The sequence below is a fragment of the Nematolebias whitei genome, chromosome 1, assembly GCF_014905685.2.
Source record: "Nematolebias whitei isolate Nwh7 chromosome 1, NemWhi1, whole genome shotgun sequence".
NCBI classification, from domain to species: Eukaryota; Metazoa; Chordata; class Actinopteri; order Cyprinodontiformes; family Rivulidae; genus Nematolebias; species Nematolebias whitei.
This window is the reverse complement of record NC_056498.1, coordinates 48274316-48299019: the sequence shown is the minus strand read 5'-3', so window position 1 is coordinate 48299019 and position 24704 is coordinate 48274316. Positions and strand designations below refer to the sequence as shown.

Here is a 24704-nt window from a genome sequence, read left to right as displayed (position 1 = left end):
CCTAAAATCAAGCGATTACGGCTTTACTGTTTGTTGAAAACTGATCAGCTGATCTGTTTGTGTGCTTTGATAATGATTTATTTGAAGCGTATGGCACTCCTGTCGAGCGTTGTTGTTTTAATGCTATTCTGAATGCACTCTTTGGGGACAATGGGAGGGTGCAGAGAGAGGAGTGAACAGAAAGAACAAGCACTGGTAGGTGTGGGTCTAATCACCTCTTAAAATACTCTCCCAGCTTAGAAACGGGGGCTTGTGAGCCTGTCAGCACCAGCAGAGCCGAGTTAGCCAAGAGAACAGTTATACTTTGGGTTTTACTGGATTCCTTCCCTGAATTTATTGTTCTTGAACACCGAGTGATGTCGTTCTTGTTTTGATCACAGGATTCAGTGGTATGGGCTTTGATGGAGCCCGAGCGGGTAGCAAAGTGATGGTGTAAGGACTCGGGAGTCTCAGAGGTGCCTGCGCGTGGAATGTTGCACTGGTCGGTGCACCTAGAAGGAGGGCCGCGGAGAGTCAACCATGCTGCTGTGGCGGTGGGGCACAAGGTTTACTCCTTTGGAGGCTACTGCTCCGGGGAGGACTACGAGACCCTCCGTCAGATCGATGTGCACGTCTTTAACACAGGTACGAAGTAGAATATTTCACTTTCCCAAAGCAAGGCTGGAAAACATTTACACTTCTTGTTAAAAGATGTTAATTAAAAAAAATGGGTGCCAAAATATCTGTAAGTTTTCATTTTCTTATTTATTTAGAGGTTTATGTCTTTAAAGTAGTATTTTTTTTAAGTGGTTCAAATAATATTGACTGTGAAAACAACTTTTTTAACTTTTAGTAGATTTGAAAAAACTAGTATAATTGTCTTGTCAGTAAAATGTGTGTATTTTCTGCGCGGTTTGTTTTTTCACAATGCCCAGTAAAGATATGAGCGTTTGGAAGTTTACTGCACTTTGACAGGAGCTCGTGATGAACTTCAAACTTTCCGTTGTGGTTAGTGAAATAGTTTTTGACAGGTGTGTTTTTTTTCTGTTGCTAAGTCACAAACGGGTGTTTGTCTGTCACCATTCTGCTCCGATTCTTTAAAAACACAATTCTTGAGTCTTTCTCGTAACACATTTATGTAGTTTTGTTCTGTGAGGTCAGCCAGCTGCTTTGGAGTTTTACAGTTACCTCAAGCAGCTGATCCTACCTGCGCTAGCTGTTTCTTAAAGAAAGAAAAGTGGGACCAGATCTGCAGCTGAATATGATATGAATTTCACCATAACTGTTGTTTCCTGCCACTTTATTAACTTTTGAACAATAAGTCTTTTTTTTAATTATTCTTGAGCCACTAACGACAGAAAACTCTGAGGTTCACGGTTCTTCATTTGAGGGTCACACGTGTCGTTTTTTACGCTTCTGCCGTGAGTTATGAACGAGATATGACACGTTCAAAAACAGACCCTTCACGTCCAGTTATGACGAGAATAATTAGAGCTAAAACACAGAAGCTCGGCTGGACATTCTCAGCTTGCTGGGGTAATTTGAGAGTAAATCTTATGGCTGAAAGTTTGAGAACCCTTTAGATTTTTCTATGTTTCTGCATCAATTTGACCTAAAACATCATCAGATTTTCACACAAGTCCTAAAAGTAAATAAAGAGAAACAAGTTAAACAAATGAGTCAAAAATATTATACGTGGTCATTTATTTCTTGAGGAAATTATCAATATTACATATTTGTGAGTTGTAAAAGTATATGAGCCTTTGCTTTCAGTACCTGGTGTGACCCCTGGTAACAAAGAAACTGTCCAGATGACCTGACGGAAAATTGTTGGATTACATGAATTATTGAGCTTTATAAAAAAAAAAAAAAAAAGTTCAGTAACTGTTGATCAGTCCTGATCACCTTGGAGGAACTTTATCCCATTCCTCCGAACAGAACAGCTTCAACTCTGGATGTTGGTGGTTTCCTCACATTGACTGCAGCTTCAGGTCCTTCCACAACATCTGGATTTTGACTTGGCCGTTCCAAAACATGAACTTTATTCTTCTTGAACCATTCTTTGGTAGAACATCTTGTGTGCTGAGGGTCAATGTCTCGCTGCGTGACCCAGCTTCCCTTTAGATTCAGTTCTTGGACAGATGTTCTGACGTTTTCATTTGTTTAACTGAGTTCTCTTGATCTACTTTTAGGACTTGTGTTAAAATCTGATGATGTTTTAGGTCAGATTTATGCAGAAATACAGACAATTCTAAAAGGTTCACACACTTTCAATGGCAGTGAGAAACACACTGGGGTAAAAAAAACCCAAAAACATTTCCATGTTTAATTTGTACATGTACCGTGAATAGTTGTAGGAGTAAAAAGAGTTTGCAAAAGATTTGAATATTTTAGACAGTTCAAACGTTAGCAACATCATCAGCTGTCAGTTGAACATTCATTCGAAAAACTGTAAAAAAAAACAAACATCAAACTTAAACTGTGAATTTGTATAAAACATAGGTCTGTCACGATAAACAACAAATCAGTTAATCTCATGATAAATGAAAATTATCAACCTCATTTTGTTTATCGGCTTTATCGTTTCTTCGTGTCTCTCTTTCTACTGAAGACACTGGATGATATAAAGATCAACCCCGGTGTTCTTCACTGACCCCTCTCTTTCTTTTTTCTCTTTAAAATCTGTTTTAACCGTCAAAATCGCATTTTTGGGTCGTTAAAAGCAGCTACGCCGAGAAGCTAAGCTACGAGCTAAGCTAACAGGCCGACCTTGAGAAAAAAACGTCTTGTCGAAGCTCCAAAAATTCACGGTTGAAACTCGTGCCTTTGTGTAAAAAGTTGTTTTTCTCTGCAAAAAGAAGCTGAGACTTGATTTTTTATTAAAAGCTTTGTGTGAAAAATGCTGAAGAGCTCAAACCACACTGAGCGTCCACCATTTTGAGAACCGAAAAACAGGAAGGAGAGACAGCCCATGTCACGTCAAGGGGCCTCCCTCCCATTTTTTTAAGAGACACGCTGCTCGCTCCCTCACTATCCATCCTTCGGTTCTAACCGTCTTATGCTGCCATCCGGTGGTCAAAAAATGGTACTAAATGCAAAACAAATTAACAAACATTTCTTAAATTTGACAATAATTACTAATTATTGTCAAATTTCAAACAATATTATCGTTTATCGCAACAATTTCTGAGACATTTAATCGCCCAGCAAAATTAGTTATTGCGACACGTCTAATAAAACATAAAAGATTTATAAAGTCCATCTTTCTGTGACCCGTTTAAACATTGACTGATTTTTACTCCAAAGCTGTTTTTTTCTTACACGTTTAGCCCAAATCTCATTGACGTCCGTAACTTTTCCCACACGTTTGATGTTTAGGAGCAGAGTTTGCACGTTTTATTTCCAAGCTGCGTGACGAGATACAGGACACACAAACAAAACATTACAAAAACAGCAATCAGGCGTGTACTCTCTGTTTCGTCTTTCAGTGTCCCTGCGCTGGATGAAGCTGCCCCCCGTGAGGACAGGAGGACACGAGCGCGCCCGTGAAGTACCATACATGCGTTACGGCCACACAGCTGTGCTGCTGGAGGATACGATCTATCTCTGGGGTGGGCGCAACGACACAGAGGGGGCCTGCAATGTGCTTTACGCCTTTGATGTCAGTAAGTACGGCTCCGTCGCCTCGTTTCCTCTCAGGTGCAGCTGTTTGACGTTGAACTTTGAGGAAACCGATGTCTGAGCGCCGACACCTGCATCTGTTTACTGGTTTTGCATCGAAAGCCAGTACTTTCTAACTGATCTGTGCGTTGCAGATACCCACAGATGGCACACGCCCAAGATTTCAGGGACAGTTCCCGGAGCGCGGGACGGCCACTCAGCCTGCGTCTTAGGGAAGGCGATGTATATATTTGGAGGATATGAGCAGCTGGTGAGTCTTCGTTGATCTTCACCGTGATCCTCAGTGGAAACGACATTTGACTGAATTGTCTTTCGTTGCCGTTTTCTAGGCCGACTGCTTCTCCAACGACATCCACAAGCTGGACACCACCGCCATGGTTTGGTCGTTAATAAATGCCAGAGTGAGTTGAAATAACCAGTTGTTGTTTATTTTTAGAAGATCTCCTGGAATTTATGGCTCCAAAAACAGTTAAAAATAGGCTGAACGTGATCCCTCTAAGAAATACAAATATAGAAAAAGCTGGCAGCAGCTTCAGTTTGTCTTTAAAGCTCAACAGGACATTAACTAAACATTCAAAATGATTTATAATTTATTTTATTGAAAATCCCTTCCATACATCTGTTTGATTGTATGGAAAGCAATTTATTCAATGGGGTAATCTAACAATGATCAGGAAGAATGACTGTTTTTAAAGATTTAATATTATGAGGGACACTTTTTCCCCACGTTTTCAGACGTTTAACAGTCAAACTAACAAAATACATTTTAGTATTAATTTAACTCAAACCTCGTGTAAAGCTCTAAATTTGGTTTTGTATTGTAAAATCTAAGCCAGTTGTTCCATAATACAGTAGTACCTCGTTTATCACAGGGGTTACATTCAGGACCCCCAAGCAGTAAGTGAAAACCCGCCAAGTAGGAACGCTATATTTATTTTAGTATTTTAATGTTTTAAGGCTTTAGAAACCCTTCCCACACTCTTGGAATGTTCTTTTAAACCTACGTGATTTTAACAACATACGTAGATGTACTGTTAGGCCTGTCACGATAACAGTTTTTTTTCTGGACGATTAATTGTCTCAGAAATTATTGCGATAAACAATAACATTGTTTGAAATTTGACAATAATTAGTAATTATTGTCAAACTTAAGAAGAAATGTTGGTTAATTTTTGTGCGTAGTACCTTTATTAACCACCGGATGGCAGTATAAGACTGTTTGAACTGCAGGATGGATAGTGAGGGAGCGAGCAGCGTCTCTTTAAGAAAAATGGGAGGGAGGCCCCTTGACGTGACATGGGCTGTCTCTCTTCAGTTCTCAAAATGGCCGACGCTCGGTGTGGTTTGAGCTCTTTAGCATTTTTCACACAAAGCTTTTAATAAAAAATCATTAAACAAGTTCTCAGCTTCTTTTTGCAGAGAACAACAACTCTTACGACCAGCGGTGCCCAAACTTTTTCCCTGAGAGGGACAAATTTAAAATCTATCAGAGGGCCGGGGGCCCAATGCAATAAAATGTAGCGTCCAACCAACGTCCCTCAAAAGGACCTGTCAAAGGAAAATGTTATTCAATAGCAGGAAGCTGCCGAGGGAAGGTAGGAAGTCTGTCCAAATAAAACACAAGAATATAAATTACTAAAATTATTTTAAAAATACACAGATTAATCACTCTACTGTTTGATCTGTGTAGTGCCATTACGGTAGTCAGGCCGACTAACATTAAAGTCAATGGGTGGAATCAGTGAGTGTAAACACATTGATTCCTGAAAGGAAATTTTAATATGGTAATGAGGACAGTTTGGTGGTCCAACTTTGGCCCGTGGGCCCCACTCTGGGTCCCCTGCTTCAGACGAAGGCACGGGTTTCAACTGTGAATTTTGGAGCTTCAACAAGACGGAGGTTTTTTTCCCCGAGGTCCGAAGGATTCTAGAGTCAAACGTGAGTCCATCTGTTGGACAGCCGAAACCTGGACCAAACTAGGTCCACCTTGTTCCCAAAGCCAGCAGCTGATCTGCAACAGAACGGGCCTGAACCGAATGCTGTGGTGGGACCGTCGGAGAGCTGAGCAGACACCTCACTGAGCTGAAGCACAACGAGCTGAGACGAGTCGTACCTCTGGGAGCCGCAGCCTTTTCACGTTTAATAAATAATGACACGGTGGATCAGGTGCGTGTTTTGAACCCTAGAGGTTAGATTTGATCAGTTTTGAACCAGACCAGATCTTTTTTTTTATTACACTAATGTGTAAAACATGAGAATATAAAGAAGGTGTATTTATTTTTACCATGACTATGACGGTATGTGTTTAAAAAAAAATAGCTAAATAAAAATCTAGTTTTTCTTGTTTAAAACAAAGACACAATTGCAACAATTTTTGGGAAAGAGTACGTAAAAGGAATTGGTTCGTAATTAGGTAAAAATAATAATAAAGTAGAAACATTTCAGGGATGTCAAACTCTTATAAATGGGGGCCAAAATTAAATAGTTTGTTCAGGGAACGAACCAATTACAGTCGATGCCCGACATCTTTTCTTTGTTGCAGGTTCATCTGCACGTGTTTGATCATTTGATATTTTGATCACTACTGAAAAATCCAACATTTAGCTAGTTGTCATGGGAAATCTGCACTAAATGAAATGATTATCTTTTTTTTTAAGGAAACGAGAAGCATTGAAATATTTTACTTGTGGGGCCAGCTAAGATGTTCACAAGGGCCAGATTTGGCCCGCGGGCCTTGAATTTGACACGTGGTTTAGTTGCAGAGCGTTGTGCAGATCGTGTTTCACTTTTGTGTTTTTATTTATGGTTCTCTTGTAATCACTGCGAGCTGGATTTTAACTGTAGGACTGACTTTTAGTAGATTCTGTCCATCCTCTAAACGTGTTAAAGAAATCGTTGCGCTTGAAGGTCCTGTTTGTGTAGTTAGTAATTAGATCCACCAGGTGGTGCTGTTTGCCTGTTAATCTATCTGGTGGTTAAAAATAAAAAGGATTATTATTAGGCATGCTGTAATGAGCACAATACATTTTAAGCTAATAATACCATCAATATTTTTATGTTTAGGCTTCGTATGCATCGGGTTTTTATTTATTTTTCCACAACATTCTGAGGTACAAAGTGTGAAAGTGACAGCAGGAGTCGTGTGTTTCTTTTGTGCTAAAGGGCCCGCCGGCACGATGGAGAGACTTCCACTCAGCCACCATCATAGGGACAAAAATGTTTGTATTTGGAGGGAGGGCAGATCGCTTCGGTCCCTTCCACTCCAACAACGAGATCTACTGCAACAAGATCAAGGTGTTCGACACGGAGACCAACTGCTGGCTGAGCACTCCTTTAACGCAGCCGTTACCAGAAGGACGGAGGAGCCACTCAGCCTGTAAGACACACACACACACACATGGGGATCACTGCTTTTAAATGTTTAATATGCACCAGCTTGAGTTGATCTTGGTCTAAAACTAATGCCTTCTTTCATTTTTTATCTTTGGAGACTTATCGTCAAAAAAAAGTTAAAGGATTCTTTGGGAGGGATACTGAACTTCTCAGTTTCCTTCTCCAGCGCAGGACTTTGTGTGTTAAACATACAAACAATACTTGGGCTCACGTTGTCTTAATTAGAAAAATCCAGGTAGTTTTGCCGTCATGCGATCTCTTTATGTCATCGATCTTTGTGATCGACCTAAAAATGGATTTGTTTCTGTTTTTAGTCGCGTACAACGGGGAGCTCTACATATTTGGAGGTTACAACGCCCGTCTGGACCGACACTTCAACGATCTCTGGAAGTTCAATCCAGGTGATTTTCATTGTAACTCCCATTTGGGCACAAGTGACCCGTGTAGCTGCTGTACAGTTCTGCTGCAGTTTGACCACTCCTGCAAGAGTTTAGAAATGTTTCTGCTCTTGGACGCCATGCGCGATCACTAACGCAGTGCAGGTTTGTGTTGAACCACTTCGTGTGCAGACAGTCCTTCCCTCCCTCAGCATCATTACTAGTTTCACAACAGAGACCGTTTCTTTTTATTATTATGCAGAGAGTCGGACGTCCCTTTTCTTGACGCAGATAAAATCTTTAGATCTCATCATTTTGAGATTTTGTGTCACAACCAAAATATAATTATAGCCAAACAACATCCTACTCATTGTCTACGCCAGTAGACAACGAGTTGCTTGGTTCTGGAGGGCAGCCATCGTCCGTTGCTGCAATCTTTATTATCATCGTTCTGCTAACAGAACCACTCTGCTAATAGGACCATGCTGCTGTAGGTTCAATTAAACTCGGTTTATTTATATAGCGCCAAGTCACAGCAGAAGTCATCTCAGGGGACTGAACAGAAAATGTATTTCTTTTTCCCTTTTGGCGCCTTGTTTTTGTATTTTTGTTGCGTGCGTTGGTGTTTGTTCTTGTTGTTTTGGCGAGTCGAGACGGTTCTTCATTGGATTGTTGACCTTGTGTTGATCTGCATATGACAATAAACACAAACCCTGCAGGCGTGTGGTTTGCTGTCCACTAGAGGGCAGCACCTTGATTAGAGCTGTTATTATCCAAGCACAAACGGCCTGTTGCTATGGAGATGGAGTGACGTTTAAGTGTGAGGCTACACTTCAGCCTTATACGCTACAAAAGAGGGAACTTCATCGTCCTCGGTCATTTTTATGATTCACAGAACAGAAGTGGCTTTGTGTCGGCCTAAAATGGAAAGTTTAGGATTCATTGGTAATGTGAATCATTTGGTTCACTTCAGCAAAACAAGTTACTTCCTGTGATTTGTTGTATGACATCATCATGGTCGGTGAGAGCCGTGGAGCTCTGCCAAGCAGCTGTTGTTCTGTTGCATCTTCAAAAACACGTTAACGGGGAAAACACTGGAGCAGGCCGACATTGAGCTCATCGATCACAAACCCCTAGAATTTGTTCTTCTTGTAAGAGCTTCTTAATCTCGAGCTTCGTTTATAATGATGCTGACGGAACCAAATAAAACTCCATTAGACTGAAGAGCTTCGATGTCCTGCATCAACATCTCTCTGCTGAGGTTTTTAAAGAAAACGTAAGGAAATGTATCTTTGAGAGCTCGTGCTTTGAACAAAATAGGTTGTGCAAATATGTCACATTTCTTCATTGAGTTTTTAATATCGATCTGTGCCATTTAAACGTTATACTCGTCTCACATTACAGAAGCGTTCTCCTGGAAGAAAGTCGAGCCCAAAGGGAAAGGTCCATGTCCGAGGAGGCGTCAGTGTTGCTGTATGGTCGGAGATCGAATTATTCTTTTCGGAGGAACCAGGTATTAAATATTAACAATACAAGCACTATTTCTTGTTGCATTTTTTTTTTTTGAAAAGATGAAATCTTCTAAAAATTGTAGTGAGTGTACACACGCAGTAGCTGTGTCTCAGGTGTTTGACCTCCAACAATGAGCTTTACAGCTCAAATCCACTCTTTATGTTGAAACGTCAAGTTTCTTCCACTAAGTATTGATAAATATGCTTGTATGTAAAAGCAGATTATTACCCATACATAAAATATACAGTATATATTTCAGCTTTATGTCGAGGCAGCTTGTGGGGGAAATCGTCTAAATAATAATATTGTTATTTGCACCATAAGTGATGATCTGCAGAAGAGTGACGGTAAGTAACTCCTGGGCAGGTAGAAAGCGTCACGTTTACCTGAACTGTGTGATGGAGGCTCTGAAGGAAACCGCGGTCACTTATTGTTGCACTTTTTTGTTTTTAGCTTTTCATGTTTTAATTTTCACAATTATTCTACTTCTGCCAACTTGGGGCTGTTTTAGACGTCATATTTCTATATAATAATAAAAGCTGAATAGGGACATGAAATTATTATTTTTTAAACTTTATGATTTTTCTTTTTTCCACATAATACACACACATAGTACATAATATTTCAGCCAAAACGTAGCCCAGTCCTACAGCGTGCAAGGGTTTTACCCAGTGAACATTATTTTTTATGAAAGAAGGCGTTACCGCTGGTATTACAAACCATAAATGGAGAAAAGAAATTCTAATGTCCAATTTTTTTATTTTATTTTATTTTTTCACTGAATAAACATTCACGTCAAATATGTTTAAAAATAGCTGCAGAAATCTTTGACCGTGTCTGGAAAAGGATGTAATTTTAAAATGGAGCCCGTGTAAGGACACTGCAAACTGCATCTTAAACTGGATTGACTTTTTAAAATCACTTGTAGATCCAGTGATTAACTCTTGAAAGTTTTGTTCAAATCGTCAGGAGTATCCATCCATGTTAGAAATATTTTGAGTTGACACCAAACAGTTATTTGCTAATTGTTTTAAGCAGCGTTGTATTAGCTACTTTTAGATGAACAGGTGTTTTCAGTTGTGCTGCTTTCAGATTGTTCCTGCTAACTACATTTTTGAGCTTCTTCTATTTGTTTTTGCTAATTTCAGCGCTTATTTTTGCAAGTTTTAGCTTTTTCTGTTATTTCAGCTACTATTTAGCTGTTTTTATGCTAATGTAAGCTTTTTTCCAGCTATTTCCACATTTTTTGCACTCATTTCAACTTTTTTCAGCCTATTTCAACACAAATGTGCTCTCTCCACTTGTAATTTCAGCTTCTTTCTGCTTTTTAGCTACTTTTCAGCTGTTTTATTTTTATTTTTTTTGCTAATTTCTGTTTTTTTTTTAATATAATTTCTTCTTTTTTGTGCTCAGTTCTGCTTATTTTTGCAAACATATTCGTTCTGTTTTCTTCTGCCAATTTAAGTTTCTTCTTCCTTTTCAGCTACTTTTTTTTTTTTACATTTTAGCTCATTTCAGCTGTTTTTAGATAAATTCAAAAAAAATTTGTGGTAATTTATGCTACTTTCAGCCAAATTAACTTCTTTCTGCTAATTTCGTCTTATGTTCCTTTCAGCATTTGTCTGCTAGTTTCAGCTTTTTCTGCTATTTCAACTACTTTTTAGCTGTTTTGAGCTAAATTTAGCTTTTTCAGCTAATTACACATTTATTTGCTAATTTCAGCTCATTCCACTTCCTTCTGGTAGTTCAAGTTTCTTCCTGCCTTTTCAGCTGTTTTTTTTTTTGTGTGGCTAATTTAAGCGTTTTTAGCTAATTTCCTCATTTTTGTGCTGATGTCTGCTTATTTACCTATTTCAGCAAATATGTGCACTTTCTGTTTTATTCTGCTAACTTGGGCTTGTTGTTCCATTTCAGCATGTTTTAGGTAATTTCAGCTGTTCTTCAGCAATAAACATTCACACTGCATTTTCACAGGAAATGGTTTCTCTAGTATTAACTTGTCTTCAAACATAAAAAAAAACATGTTTGGCAATTTTCTTTATTTTCTCTGCAGTTGAAGGAAAAACATTGTGTCTGTAAAATGTCTTGAGTGGGGGCGGGGGTGGCTCCTGTAGACAGCAGGCTGTGATTATTCTCCTTGTTTGCTTGTTAGACTGTAGTGATAACCGCTGGTTTGAAGCTGGTGAGGTGCCGCTGAGCTGGTGACGGACTTGTGATAGGCCAGTAGCCGTCAGATTAACGAGGCAGCTTACGGTGTTGGAGTAGTCTGAGCTCTGGGTTGCTGTTATCAACAAGGCCTGTGTTATCAGGCAAACCCCACAGGGATAACGTGTTGGTGGTTCAGAGAGCTGTGGATAAGGTCCTCTGAGCCCCACTCTGTCTGCGGGCGCTGAGGTCCAAAAGGCTTTGGCCTGCCACTGATGGTTCCTCTACATCTTCACCATCCGTTGCATCGTACCAAGAAAATGTTTGTCCTGAGCCGCATCATATGGCACCTTCACCGCAGCTTATAAACAAACTCCAGTTCACTGGTTTAAAAACCGCTCCGTTTAAGTCCTGATCAATGATAAAGGTCCAGAGAAAGAACAGGACAATTTATTAAAACGCTGCTCTCAGCGTCTCGCTGGAATCCATCCAGTGTGGGTTTGTAGTAGTCATGATTTCCTGTGGTGACAAAGGGGGTGTCACTGAGTTGATGAAGGGTGCAGAGGAAGAAATCAAACACCACTTAATACCTCCAACATCCTGTTTTAAAAGCCAAAGGATAATGTGTGTGTGTGTGTGTGTGTGTGTGTGTGTGTACACACCAAGAACCCTGTTAGAAGGAAAACTTTCAGTTTTTTGAGACGAAGCGTTTCGCTGCTTAACGGCTGTTTTTGTAGTTTTAGGTCTGAGATGTTTTCAGTTACTGTACAAATTAGTGTCTTATCCTCACAGACCTTAAGCACGTGGACCACACAGCTTCTTTTAACCATCAGTGCACGGTTGTTTACACATGCACAGCCAAGCCTCTTACACACAGGAACTTCCATAAGCACATGCACGCAAACACACGCCGTGCTTTTTATTAACAACTCTCTCATTGTGCGGATGTTCAAAACATTCAGCTGTTTCAGGACAATCCTGCATTTAGACTTTTGGTATTGGTGCAACTTTAGCTTTTTTGAAATATTTAGCCTTTTCTGCCATTTTTTTTCCTCATAGAAAATGAATTGAGCTCATTTTACGTCCTTCAAGTCTTTAGATCTGTTTACAGCCTTTTACTGCTCCGTTCACGTTTAGTTCTGCTTCAGCTTCTTTCAGCTGTTTTTTTTTCTTCAGCTGTTTTGTGCCCCTTTCAGCTTTTTTCTGCTAACTACATTTTTGTGTTTCTTCTAACATCTTTCTGCTAATTTTAGCTTGTTATGCCCTTTTCAGCTTATTTCTGCATGTTTCAATGATTTATACTCTTTCAGCTCTTATTTAGCTGTTTTATGTTCATTTAAGTCTTTTCAGCTAATTCCACATATTTTTTCATTAATTTGAACTTTTTTCAGCCCAATTCAGCAAAAATGTGCTCTCTCCGTTTCCTTCTTGTTATTTCAGCTGCTTTCTTCTATTTTAGTTACTTCTCGGCTGTTTTATGATAATTTCAGCTTTTTTAAGACACTTTCCACTTGTTTGTGTTAATTTTTGCTTTTTTTTTTCAGCCTAACTGGGCAAATATGTGTCCTTTCTACTTGCTTCTGCTAATTTAAGCTTATTATACCATTTCAGCTACTTTTTAAAAAATACTTTTTTAGCTAATTTCATTTGTTTTCAAATAAATTCATGTTTTTCATAGTAATTTTAACGACTTTCAGCCAAATTAACTTCTTTCTGCTAATTTCAGCTTATGCTCCTTTCAACTTTTTTCTTCTAGTTTCAACTTTTTCTGCTTTTCAGCATCTTTTTAGCTGTTTTTGTGCTAAATTTAGGGTTTTTTTTAGCTAATTCCACATTTTTTTCAGCACTACCTTCTGGTAGTTTAAGCTTCTTTCTGCCTTTTCAGTTACTTTTCAGCAATTTTTGTGCTAATTTCAGCTTTTTTAGCTAATTTCCTAATTTTTGTGCTCATTTCTGCTTATTTAAACCTAATTCAGCAAATATGTGTTCTTTCTGCTTTCTTCTGCTAACTTAGGCTTGCTCTTCCCTTTCAACTGCATTTTAGCTTGTTTTTAGCTAATTTCAGCTGTTTTTCAGCATTCACACTGTATTGTCGCAGTAAATGCAGTTTCTCCAGTTATCGTTGATTTTGAGTTAATTTCTATAATTTGTATCCATCTCTTTTCATCCCCTCTTCACTTGTTCAGTGTAAACGTTGTTTCGCCTGTTCCTGCGTGCTGATACCATGCGGGCGCTGAACGTGACTAAACGTGCACTGGTTTGTCTCGGAGCGATTGATCGATGACTCCACAGGCCTTCGTGAATTATTTGCTGGACACTTTGCCCGTGTTTATTTGTGGGGCTCCTCATTCTGCTGGGCTTTCTAAGGAAATTGTCTGTAAATTTATAGTCCGCGTGTTGTTTCTACACTTGGTCGTCGCTTTAGGCTGATCCAAAACAGAACCCCTGCTGCTGATATTTATTCTCAGTTTATGATATTTGTTTTACTTGCAGGAATTTGCTCAGGAATAATTTATTACTTTAGTTGGAGACAATAAATCCAGCGAGGAAAAAAAAAAAAAAGGGCTTTTGCTTTCTAAGTGTTTTAGTTCTATTAAAGATTTGACTTGTCAACACATAAAAGCAGCAGAAAAGTTGTTAAATTCATCAAAACATATGCTAAAGCTAAATTAGCAAAAAGTTACTAAAACGAGCGAACATGCTAATTAAAAGTCAATCCTTATAGGCACCTATAGGCGTGTGTGTGTGTGTGTGTGTGTGTGTGTGTGTTTAAATGACGGGCTGGTCATTAGGGGCAGCCTTTTGAGTGCCACTTGCTTCAGTGTAAACACGTTTGTCGAGCTGCAGAAAGGCGCGAAATTCTGCCCCATCTTTGATTTATGACCTTAGGGAGCATTCTTTCTCACGGGGGGCCATTGGATACAGCATCAATGCCTCCGTTACACTCGTTTACTGAGACCTGCTCACTGTTCCACGAAGGACGAGCCGTGCATGACCAGCTCCACCTGCACTGACCTTCACCCCAACGCTCTGCAGCTGCGTCCTTTAAATACTTCTGTTTTACCTCACAAGAGACCGACTTGCCTGTGAAGACAGTACTTTACAGACTGTGGATCTTCGGCTGCGTCTTAGTCGTCACGGCATTCACAGCGTTGTGTTTAATTGCTCGCGTTAAACCCAGTTCAGGCTAAATCAGGAAGCAGTTCAGGCTTGGGAACAGAGAGGAGCAGGATGTGAACAAGGACATGACAGATTGGCATGCTGGGAGCAGAATTTGTCACTGGTCCTTGTACTTCAGAGCATTTACTCGTTCAGTCTGTTCTCTTATAGTTTTTATACTTTATACTAGATCAGCTGTTTGTGCATCGCAGAAGACCCTAATAATGAAAAATCATTCCCCTTGCTGTTTTTTTTTTTGTTGTTGCCAGATGTGATCTGAATGATCCGGTTATCATTGTGCATTTTTGGTTCTTCACCGTCGTCATGAGGACTCCTGATAACCGTGTGCACGTTTATGAAGCGTTCACGGTGATCCATTGGTCTTCCGCACATTTTTCGGTGCGATTCTCGTCCCGCCGTCTTCAAGCCATTTCAACAAATCATAAATCAGAACGTTCAGCTCTTTCAGGACAATCCCGCTGTGACTTTTGGTATTGGTGCAGCTTTAGCTTTTTGAAATATTTAGCCTTTTCTGACATTTTTTTTTTCTCATAGAAAATGAATCGAGCTCATTTTACATCCTTCAAATCTTTAGATCTATTTACAACCTTTTACTGCTCCTTTCACATTTTGTTCTGGTTCAGCTTCCTTGTGTAAATTTAAAATTTTTTAGCTACTTTCAGCTAATTTAAGCTTTTTTGGCTTCTGCTTTGTCCACCTTTCATGCAGGATCTTCTTGCTAACTACAACATTTATGTGCTTCTTCTAACTTCTTTCTGCTAATTTCAGCTTGTTCAGCTCCCTTCAGCTTATTTCAGCAAGTTTCAGCTTTTTCTACTATTTCAGCTTGTATGCTAATTTTAGCTTTTTTTAAGCTAATTCTATATTTTTTGCACTCATTTCAACTTTTTTCAGCCTAATTCAGAAAACATGCCCTCTCCACTTCCTCCTTGTAATTTCAGCTTCTTTCTGCTTTTTAAGCTACTTTTCAGCTGTTGTTTTGGCTCATTTCCACTTTTTTGTGCTCATTTCTGCGTCTTTCAGCCTAATTGGGCAAACACTCGTTCTTTCTGCTTTCTTCTGCTAATTTAAGCTTGTTTTACCTTTTTCAGCTCCTTTTTTTTTTTAAGCATTTTTAGCTAATTCTACATTTTTTGCCCATTTAAACTCGAAGCATTTCAGGCAGAAAGAAGTAGTTTAAACTTCAGTTACTTTTCAGCCATTTTTTTTCTAATTTCAACTTCTTTTTTTTAGCTAATTTCCTAATTTTTGTGCTCATTTCTTCTTATTTAAATGTAATTCAGCATATTTGTGTATTTTCTGCTTTAAATAGCGAATTTAGGCTTGTTCTTCCATTTCAGATACATTTCAGCATGTTTTTAGCTAATTTCAGCTGTTTTACAGCAAGTTCTTCAGCAATAAGCATTCACAAATTTCTGTAGTTGCTCTTGGGATGAACTTTAAAGTGCTATTCAGTGAGTTGGGGATTTTAGGTCCATCATTTCCACAGTGGCTGTCGGCAACAAATGGGTCTGATTGATGTCCACTTCCCTTTTGAAAAGAGAGCACCTGCTCCATCAGGCACGTTTTCAACATGCTAATGTCACCTTTGTTCTGGTGGTAGCTACTTACTCCAATACACACGCCTCCACTGTTGTGTTTTCATTCTTTGTTGATTCGATTTTGAAGATGCCGTTTAGAAAAGGTTATTTGAAACGTAAAAATTCTTCCAACTGTTTTGAAATTCTATTACTCGCATCACGTGATTGATCACGTTAACGAGAAGCTGTTTCTGCCTCCTCAGAATAAACACAAGCTACACAAAAGCAAATTTTCAAAGTCCTCTTCCAGTGTTTTCTCTCCATTAAGCCAAGACAAATGCTTTGTGTTTATTTCCGCACCGAACGCTGGTAATTAGACGGCAGCGTTGCCTCCACACCCCCTTTTGAACGTGAACAGTTTTAGGTTTGGAAACATGGATGAAAACACCTAAAGAGTGAGCTTTATCTGTAGAACAGGTGTCTCAGCTGCCGTATGCCGACTCGTCTAAAGTGATTAAAACAAGTGTATTAACTGTAACAAATAAGCACCCATTTGATATTAAATATTTTCAATTCAGTTTATTTATGCAGCACCAACTCACAACAGAAGTTGTCTCAGGGCACTGAACAGAAACATTCATATACATAAAAAAAGCCAATAAGTAAAAGTTATCTAAGGAAGCCAGCAGACGCGTTGAGTCCACTTTGTCACGGTTTCCCATCCTGAGCAAGCACAAAGGCAACAGTGGACAGGAAAATCTCCCTTTTAAAAGGAAGAAACCTCCAGCAGAACCAGTCTGAGGACGAGCAGCAATCTGCTTCGACCAGTTGCAGCAGTGGAACTTGACATGACCTCGTGTACGCCACTGCTCCAGCCCAAAATACGCCGTTAAGGAAGTTCTTTTTCTTCGTTGGTGTTTTACGGCGGATTACATCCACTCTGTTGCGTCACCGCCTCCTTGAATTCTGTTTCAAACCAGTGGATTTCATTTTAAATTACGCCAGTCCAAACTCAATCTGAGCATAGGCATGTCACTATAAACAATAAATCAATTAATCGCATGATAAATGAAAATTATCGACCTAATTTTCATTTATCGGTTTTATCGAGTCTTCGTGTCTCTCACGTTCTACTGAAGACACTGGATGACAAAAAGCTCAACTCCGGTGCTCTTCACCAACCCTTCTCTTTAAGATCAGGTTTAACGATCCAAAATCGCGTTTTTGGATCGTTAAAAGCAGCTAAGCTAAGAAGCTAAGCTACGAGCTAAGCTAACAGGCCGACCTCAGGGGAAAAAACCTCCGTCTTGTCGAAGCTGCAAAATTCACAGTTGAAACCTGTGCCTTCATGTCAAAAGTTGTTTTTGAAGCTGATAACTTGTTTAGTGGTTTTTTTTTTTAAATTAAAAGCTTTGTTTGAAAAATTCTATGCTAAAGAGCTCAAATTATACGGAGCGTCCACCATTTTGAGAACCAAAAAAAAGGAAGGAGAGACAGCCCCTTTCACATCAAGGGGTTCCCTCCCATTTGTCTTAAAGACACACGCTGCTCTCTCCCTCACTATCCATCCTTCGGTGCAAACAGTCATATACTGCCATCTGGTGGTCAAAAAAAGGTACTACACTCAAAACAAATTCACCAACATTTTGTCTTAAATTTGACAATAATTACTAATTATTGTCAAATTTCAAACAATATTATCGTTTATCACAATAATTCTGAGACAATTAATCGCCCAGCAAAATTAGTTATTGTGACAGGCCCGTCTGAGCAACTCGAATTCAGTTTCTGGTGGCACAGGTTCTTGTCTTTTGAAATGAACGAGGCTTTCTGGCGTTCCCTTCCTGAACATTAGGTGTTGCTGCAGCGAAAATCAAGTTTGTGCACAGCAGAGGAAATATTTACACTTCTTTAAACAACTACAAAGTTAACGTATTTTCCCACTACTAGCATGACGTTTGCTGCAGTTTTCCTTTTAAAGAAATGCTGTTGCTTTTTTTTTTTTTTTTTTAAACTACGGTATACTTTATAAACCATTCTAGCACTAATTGATTTTTCATTCATTTACGTCTTGTTACATTGTACAAACTGTAGGTTTTATTTCAAAACAAATTTGCCATGCTTTTAAATATTTTATCCTGTTGCTATACAATTGGTAATTTGGTCTAAACTAGTTAAAATTAAGAGCTGATATTTTTCCACTGGCCTGCCTTTTGTGCAGAAACCAGCCGGACAGTCCCACTTTTGTCCGGTAAAGTGTGCCGTTTTTGGTTTTACATGTATTTACATGATTGACCCACAGCTTCTGTCACTCAGCTGACGTCAGCAGGTTTAATCCACTGTGCCACATTTTTTCTGTTTGCCAATCTGCACTCAGTAATTTGGTAAATAATGGATAGGACGCTGACACAATTTAGATACTTAGACGCTTCAGTTAATTATTTGTTATGTCGTCTTTTCTTGTTAAGTCTATACTCAGACTTGGTATTGGGATTTATTTTTTTAGCAGATTTAGTTTGTTAGCAAACTTCTGTATAATTTGGGTGGGGGTTTTCACAGATTTTAGTGGCGCTGTTGCTGTTGAGAGTCTCTGGAAGACCACACGGCAGGTAAATCTCACTGGTAGCCAAAACATCTCAGCCCGGTTTAATCCACAAAGATCTCACCACGATATTTAATCTGTGTGGAATTTAACTGGCGGTAAACCAAAACGTTGTTGAGCCAAGAAAGTCCTCCTGCAGAGTTCAGTGATTTTTGTTCACAAAGGTCAGAAGCCTGGTGCCTTCATATCTCCTGTTAGGACGTTTTGTACCTTATCAATGGCTGAAGGGGCAGCTGTGTTAGGATAGTCCATCTGGATGAACTGCTGCTTGTTATCACGGTAAAGCAAGACAGAAAAATGTTACAGAAAACGGGGTAGAGGCGGGGCGTTTTACCTCTCGTACAATGAAGTGAAAACTCCAACGCATCGCCCGCCGTCTTGTATGCAGGACAAACATCTTGCACAATTTGTAAGCTCTTAGGTTAAATGTTAATAAGTAATTAAAACTTTGATCTCAATATCTATTACTGCGACAGAATTGAAACCATTTTTTGTGTTTGCTAAAGCTCATTAGCTGTGGCAGCCATCTTGGGTCAGGTTGACTCTAAAAGTTAATCAGTAGCAGACGTACAGCCGATTGTTACGTTCTAAGACTTCGTTCACTCTGCAGGTTCTAATGCTTAATTTAAATTGTTTCGCTTTTTTTGCTTCGATCCAATTTTTTTGCGTCGATGCTCACATTATTATTTAAATTGTGACCACCTTCAGACTCCAGAGCGAACAGTTTACGACCCTAAAGTGACCCACGTGCGCAGAAGAAGGGAAGTCTGAGATTATCATCAGTGTATGTTTCCATACAACGGCAAAATTAGTTTTCTGCATTTAACCCATCACACCTGGGATACACCCAGGTGGAGCAGTGGGCAGCTATATAAGCACCTGGGGACCAATTAGGGATTGGGTGTCTTGCTCAGAGACACATCGACATGTGGGAACGGCTGGGGGTCGAACCTGCGACTTTCTGGTCCCAGGTTGGCTGCCCTACCTCTACCCCATCTCCGTCCTCTCGTTTAGCATGCTTGTATTGAGTCCGAAGTTGTTGTGCAATCAGAACCAAATAAATTATTACCTGTCATGATTGTTTTGTCCAGCGTCTACATTTGGTCTGGCCTCTTGCCACCCACTCGGTGCAGAACTGTATTTTTGGAACAGGAGAACGCACTAGAAGTGAAACTAACTCCCACATCGATCTCATCACGTTGGCGTCAATTCGATTTGACACCAGTTCTGGTATCAAATGCTGGTTTAGATTCTCAGTCATCCAGGACATAGCAATAAAAAAAAAAAAAAAAGTTGTTCTGTAGCTCAAGATGTGTGGAGTTCCAAGATTTAAACTTTATCTCATTGTTGTCGATACTTGGATCGCTTACGCATACCTCGCTGACGTAAAAGTCTGATGAAATGAGTCGCTTTGAAAAACGTTGGATATGTATCCAATTCAGTGCCGCAAATGAGAAACACCTGGATCAGATTTGAAAATCTGATTTCTTTTATACAGTTTCATAAAAATCCCATTTGGGTCACACAGGAGCAAAAAAAAAAAAAAAAAAGGTCAGATTTTGGCTGCGTTCGCCTTCAGTGTGAACGTCTGAGTTTCATTCAAATGTGCGCAGCGGTTCATGAGATATTTTGCTAACAGACAAACGGACACTGGCAGTTACATGGTCACCCACCTTTAATTTAAAGCAATGAACTTTAAACGGTTTAATCTAGATTTTTCATTTCACCTCCTAAACGTCATTGTAACTGTTCTTTGTAAAGAACCTATTGGTCACCACTCACAGATTCTGATACCACACGTTGTATTTTTGCCTCTCGTGTCAAAGGCTAGGCTGCAGAAGTTTCCTTTATTAATTGTCTTTGTGCGTGTGCTAGCGTGTCCGAGATAAAACCTGTCAAACAGTGAAGGCGACCCCAACAGGATATGGGGCATCCCGCACGTGGCGGGACAAGACCTCGGGGCAGCGCAGCATCGCTGTGATTTACTCTTCAAAGACAAGCTCATGATAGTATTTCATCTGCGTCTTAACCCTCCTTAACCCTCCAGCAGGCTGTATACGTTGTGGAGTCATGAGGTTGAGTGTTGGACGGCGGCTCAAATAAACAGCCTGCATAAGTGACTCTTTGTGATGCGGTTGTCAGTGTGGACGGGCCGGTCTACGAAGAACAAGGTTCATTTTTTGATTAACTTCTGTCGATGCAACCAAAACACTTCCCATGTGGAAAACAAAGCCAGATTCTGTAGACGGTTAGGAATTACTGCTGTACTCCTCTTTTTAAAAAAAGTGACATACATGCTCTGATTGACAGTGGAATGGATGTTTAAGAAAACTGCAATCTCATTTAGCTAAAAGTCACCGCACTAACAGGACAGGAAGTATTAGCATTCAGAGCACGGTGTTTGTTTTCATGCTTTATTGTTCCTGAAATAATTGCCTTAAATAGGATAAAATGACATCATAATGCAAGTGCATTCTTTAAAATGATGAACTTGTATTTACTTGAGGAAGCCGAGCCTTTATAATGTGTTAGAGTAGCTAATAAAAATACCAGTTAGCGTATTGAAGTCAACTCGGTAATAAGTTATATTTACCCATTTCTCTGTGCGTGTGTTACGTATCAGTTATTATGTTTGTTTTTTGGGGGAGTTTCTTCCACAACAGCCTACATTAACGTCAAGCTTTGGCTTGAGGAATGTTATTTACAGATATTACATTTCACATTTTATTTATAGGCAACTGTATCTTCTCATTTGCCAATTTTGTTATGAAAACAAATTGATTGTACCAAAATCTTTACAATGCGCGGATCTTTGCTAAACAATAAAACGACAGCGGCGTTCGACAGCCGGCCGGACCGACACCTGACGGACAGTTCATGTTGTTGTATTCCAGAAATGAATGAAGGGGAACTGGACTTGAGGTGATCAGGTTGTATTACAACATGTTAAAATTAACAGAAACAAACACTTTGGGTCATTAATTATGAACATATTTGTCCAATTCCCTATGGTCCAACACACCTCTTTTCTTTGGGGTCTTTTTTATATTTACGTTTGTCAGCTGGAAGTCAAGTTTGGGGCTGAAGAGGAAGTCGCTTGTATATTTTTACTTTTGACAACCCATTTGCTGTCTAATAACTCACTGTGCTCAAGGTTGTGAAACATTATTTCATCTTCTGTTCTTGTGGGAGGAAGGTTGCTCCGTCCTCTTAAATCATCACATGCTGTATTTCTGCGAGTATGAGATTTTTTTTTTTAATTTCATGATCTCCAAGCCCATCTGTTTTTATTTCCACATAAGCCAAAATGTAAGATAAGTACTTCATTAGGGGCTGGCATCTCCTCTGTCTAATCTAAAGTCAGGCGTATCGCACTGAGCCGGTTGTAATTTGCGTCTCACCCGCTACGTGGGGTTTTTGTCTGGACAGCTACAGGTCCTAATCTACCGTCCAGCCGCTGCCAGCGGGGAGCACAGATAACTCAGTAAGGTGAGATTATCTGCCACTCAGTGATAACTTGCTTGAGAGTGATATTGCTCAATAAATGTCTCTTTGGAACCATTCTCAACTCTGGCTAGAACCTGAACTGCCATCTGAATCGCATCAGGTATTGTAACTGCGTTATATGTCGTGTGTTGTGATTATAGAAGCCATCCAGATGACTTAAGGGTTGAAGGACTAGACAATCATTATTTGTCTTTAAATAAGAAAACTATTAATACTGCTGCTCTTATACACAAGAAGTAAATCTGGAAAACAAATAGTCATTTTAAAAAAAATGTGCTGTAGAACCACAGTCTTTTTGTCACCTTTTTGTTTTTGCAGTGCAAATGCCAAAGAGGCTACTGAAATAATTTGATCCCCGTCTGGCCTGTCTGATAAGGTGCCGTGCAGGAAGTTGTAGTTTGTGATGAGTTCCTGTGGGCTTGGTGGTTCAGAAGACGCAGAATTCACTAGAAAGGAGAGAAAGGAAAAGGATGTAGATTATATCAGTCCAAGAATGAGGATATGGTCAGTGAAGACGCTGAACACAAGTTCGAGTTCTGGGGAGACTAGATGGGTGAAAAGTATATTTTGCCTCTAATTTTCTCACTCTCAATGTTGGTGGATTGTTCTCAGACTCAGTTTTAGAGTTTTTACTTCACAAATCTCTTCACAAGTTTTGACACCTTGGTTTGAAACAGTGGCGGCCGGTCCATACGGGCAATAAAAAAAAAAAACATTCATCCCACAAAGTAGTTCCTCCTAATAGTGTAAATTACTTATTTACTAAGCTTGCTGTGTATTATTTTGTTCTGTGTATTTGTGAAGTATTTTGATACTTTTAAGTGTCGTTTAAAATGATTTTTACCGATTCGTCCTCAGTTTTTTAAAAACGTATTTACCGTTAACGGGGCAGTGTCGTTTAACAACCCACGTTCGTCAAGCGGATCCAAACAAGCAGGTCCAATAGAATTTCATTTTCTGCTCCGAGGACACATTTGGCTGGTTTTAGCGCATTGATACGACCTCTGCTTAGACCTGACGTGAACTCAAACCCAGGAACGGTTGCAGTGAAACCTGCTGAGACCAACAGTGGAGATATTCTGTTTTTAAAGCCATTTGAAGCAGACGGAATGGACCAGAACAGAAAACTGAAAAGAACCGAGGAAAGTTAATCAAGTTATTCTGTGTGTGGCTGTGGTGGGTCAACAGTTGAAAAAATGGTCTTGTAACTGAGTGTGGGTTTGATTCCTACTTGAAACATCTGTTTGATTCGGTGATGATATCATCATTTTTCACTTTTATATTATTTTAGAGTTACTTCACTGAAATTGTTGGCTCTCATTTAACTGTGGTAATCTGGAGGATTGTTTCAGATTTATTACTTCAAGTCAAATTAGAAATCCTGTTCAGAAAGCTGCATGTTTGTCAGCTGGGGGTGGGAGGCGTCCGTTTCTCTGATTTATTAGACCGGACTGTTTTTCACGAGACACAACCTCAACCCACGGGAAGGGGGAAAAAAAAGGCAAAAGCCAAAAAAACAACAAAAAATAACAATAAAGCAACGTGTATCTGTTTTCCTTTTCCACAGAAAATTTAACGCAATTTATAAAAAATGGTGTGTTCAGTGATTCAGCAAAATATTTTCTGTCCCACTAATATTTTTGCTCAAGAGCTGCCACTGGTTTGGAAGATAATTAAGTGGAGCAGGCAGCACAATTAGGTGATTAGACACCCTCATTGAGTGTTGTTTGAAATGGCAGCCAGTGTTTTTTTAGTGGGGGTTGCAGCATCAGTCAGACTGGGAACCAATACAGCAGCAGGGTGGGGGGAACTTTCACACGTAGTGATACTTTCCTGATCAAGTGGCCCAACACACACCAGGATGCCACATCAAGTTGCACACTGTGACGTTTCCCGCTTCTACATATTGCCAGTCCATCAGACATCTCTTCCTACCCCCTCACTCTTTCTGTTGTGTTTACAGTGACCAGTAAAGTCCTAACGTCCCCTTAAGCACTGCTGAATTTCACACCCGGGACAAACGTATCCACAGTTTACGAGAAAGCTTCGTCCCAATGGATGCAATCTTCATCTCGCTTTTACTACTACGAAAACATCTTCTTATCTGCTCCTCTTCACACGTCAGCATCTAATAACCACCCTCTAAGTGAGCCTGCACAGTAGTTCACAGCTTCTGCAGTGTGCTTTTTAGATAGAGATGCTACTTTCATTACTTCTAGCAGGTTGACAGACAGAATCAGTTACGCACATTCTCTTTCCAAGTCTTACTCTCTCTTATAGACGTTCTAAAGAACTTTGTCTTCAGTGAACTGAATTTATTGGCAGCTTAAAGATTACAGGAGGTATACTTTCAAATCATACAAATAGAAATCATGTTTGACCATAGATGATGAATAATGAACTGGAGGCATCTAACAATCAACTAGTAACTCAGTTTGTCTGTAGTCCTGATAAATTGGTTTAAGTTTTATGCTTATTGTCTTATGCAGATCAACACAAGGTCAGCAATGCAATGAAATGCTCAGGATGAGAAGAACCATCTCAACTCGCCAAAAAACAACAACAAGAAATACCAAAGCATGCAACAAAAACACAAAAACAAGGCGCCAAGAGTGAAGAAATACATCTACAGCAGAATGGTCCTATTAGCAGCATGGTACTGTTAGCAGAGTGGTTCTGTTAGCAGTGTGGTTCTTTTAGCACCATGGTACTGTTAGCAGAGTGGTTCTGTTAGTAGTCAGGTTCTTTTAGCACCATGGTTCTGTTAGCAGCATAGTCCTATTAGTAGTATGGTTCTGTTAGTAGTGA

At 39.6% G+C, this 24704-nt stretch overlaps 1 protein-coding gene across 1 annotated transcript in view; it reads left to right on the top strand.

Moving 5' to 3' along the window:
* The first annotated feature begins 384 nt into the window (after nucleotides 1–384).
* The window catches only part of klhdc3 (kelch domain containing 3), a 37060-nt gene continuing 12740 nt past the window's right edge, over nucleotides 385–24704 (top strand). The window contains exons 1-7 of the mRNA XM_037678085.1: nucleotides 385–624; nucleotides 3468–3644; nucleotides 3795–3910; nucleotides 3990–4061; nucleotides 6823–7036; nucleotides 7368–7454; nucleotides 8835–8943. Coding sequence (XP_037534013.1) covers nucleotides 471–624; nucleotides 3468–3644; nucleotides 3795–3910; nucleotides 3990–4061; nucleotides 6823–7036; nucleotides 7368–7454; nucleotides 8835–8943 — 929 coding nt within the window. The 5' untranslated portion in view covers nucleotides 385–470. The remainder of the gene's footprint in view (nucleotides 625–3467; nucleotides 3645–3794; nucleotides 3911–3989; nucleotides 4062–6822; nucleotides 7037–7367; nucleotides 7455–8834; nucleotides 8944–24704) is intronic.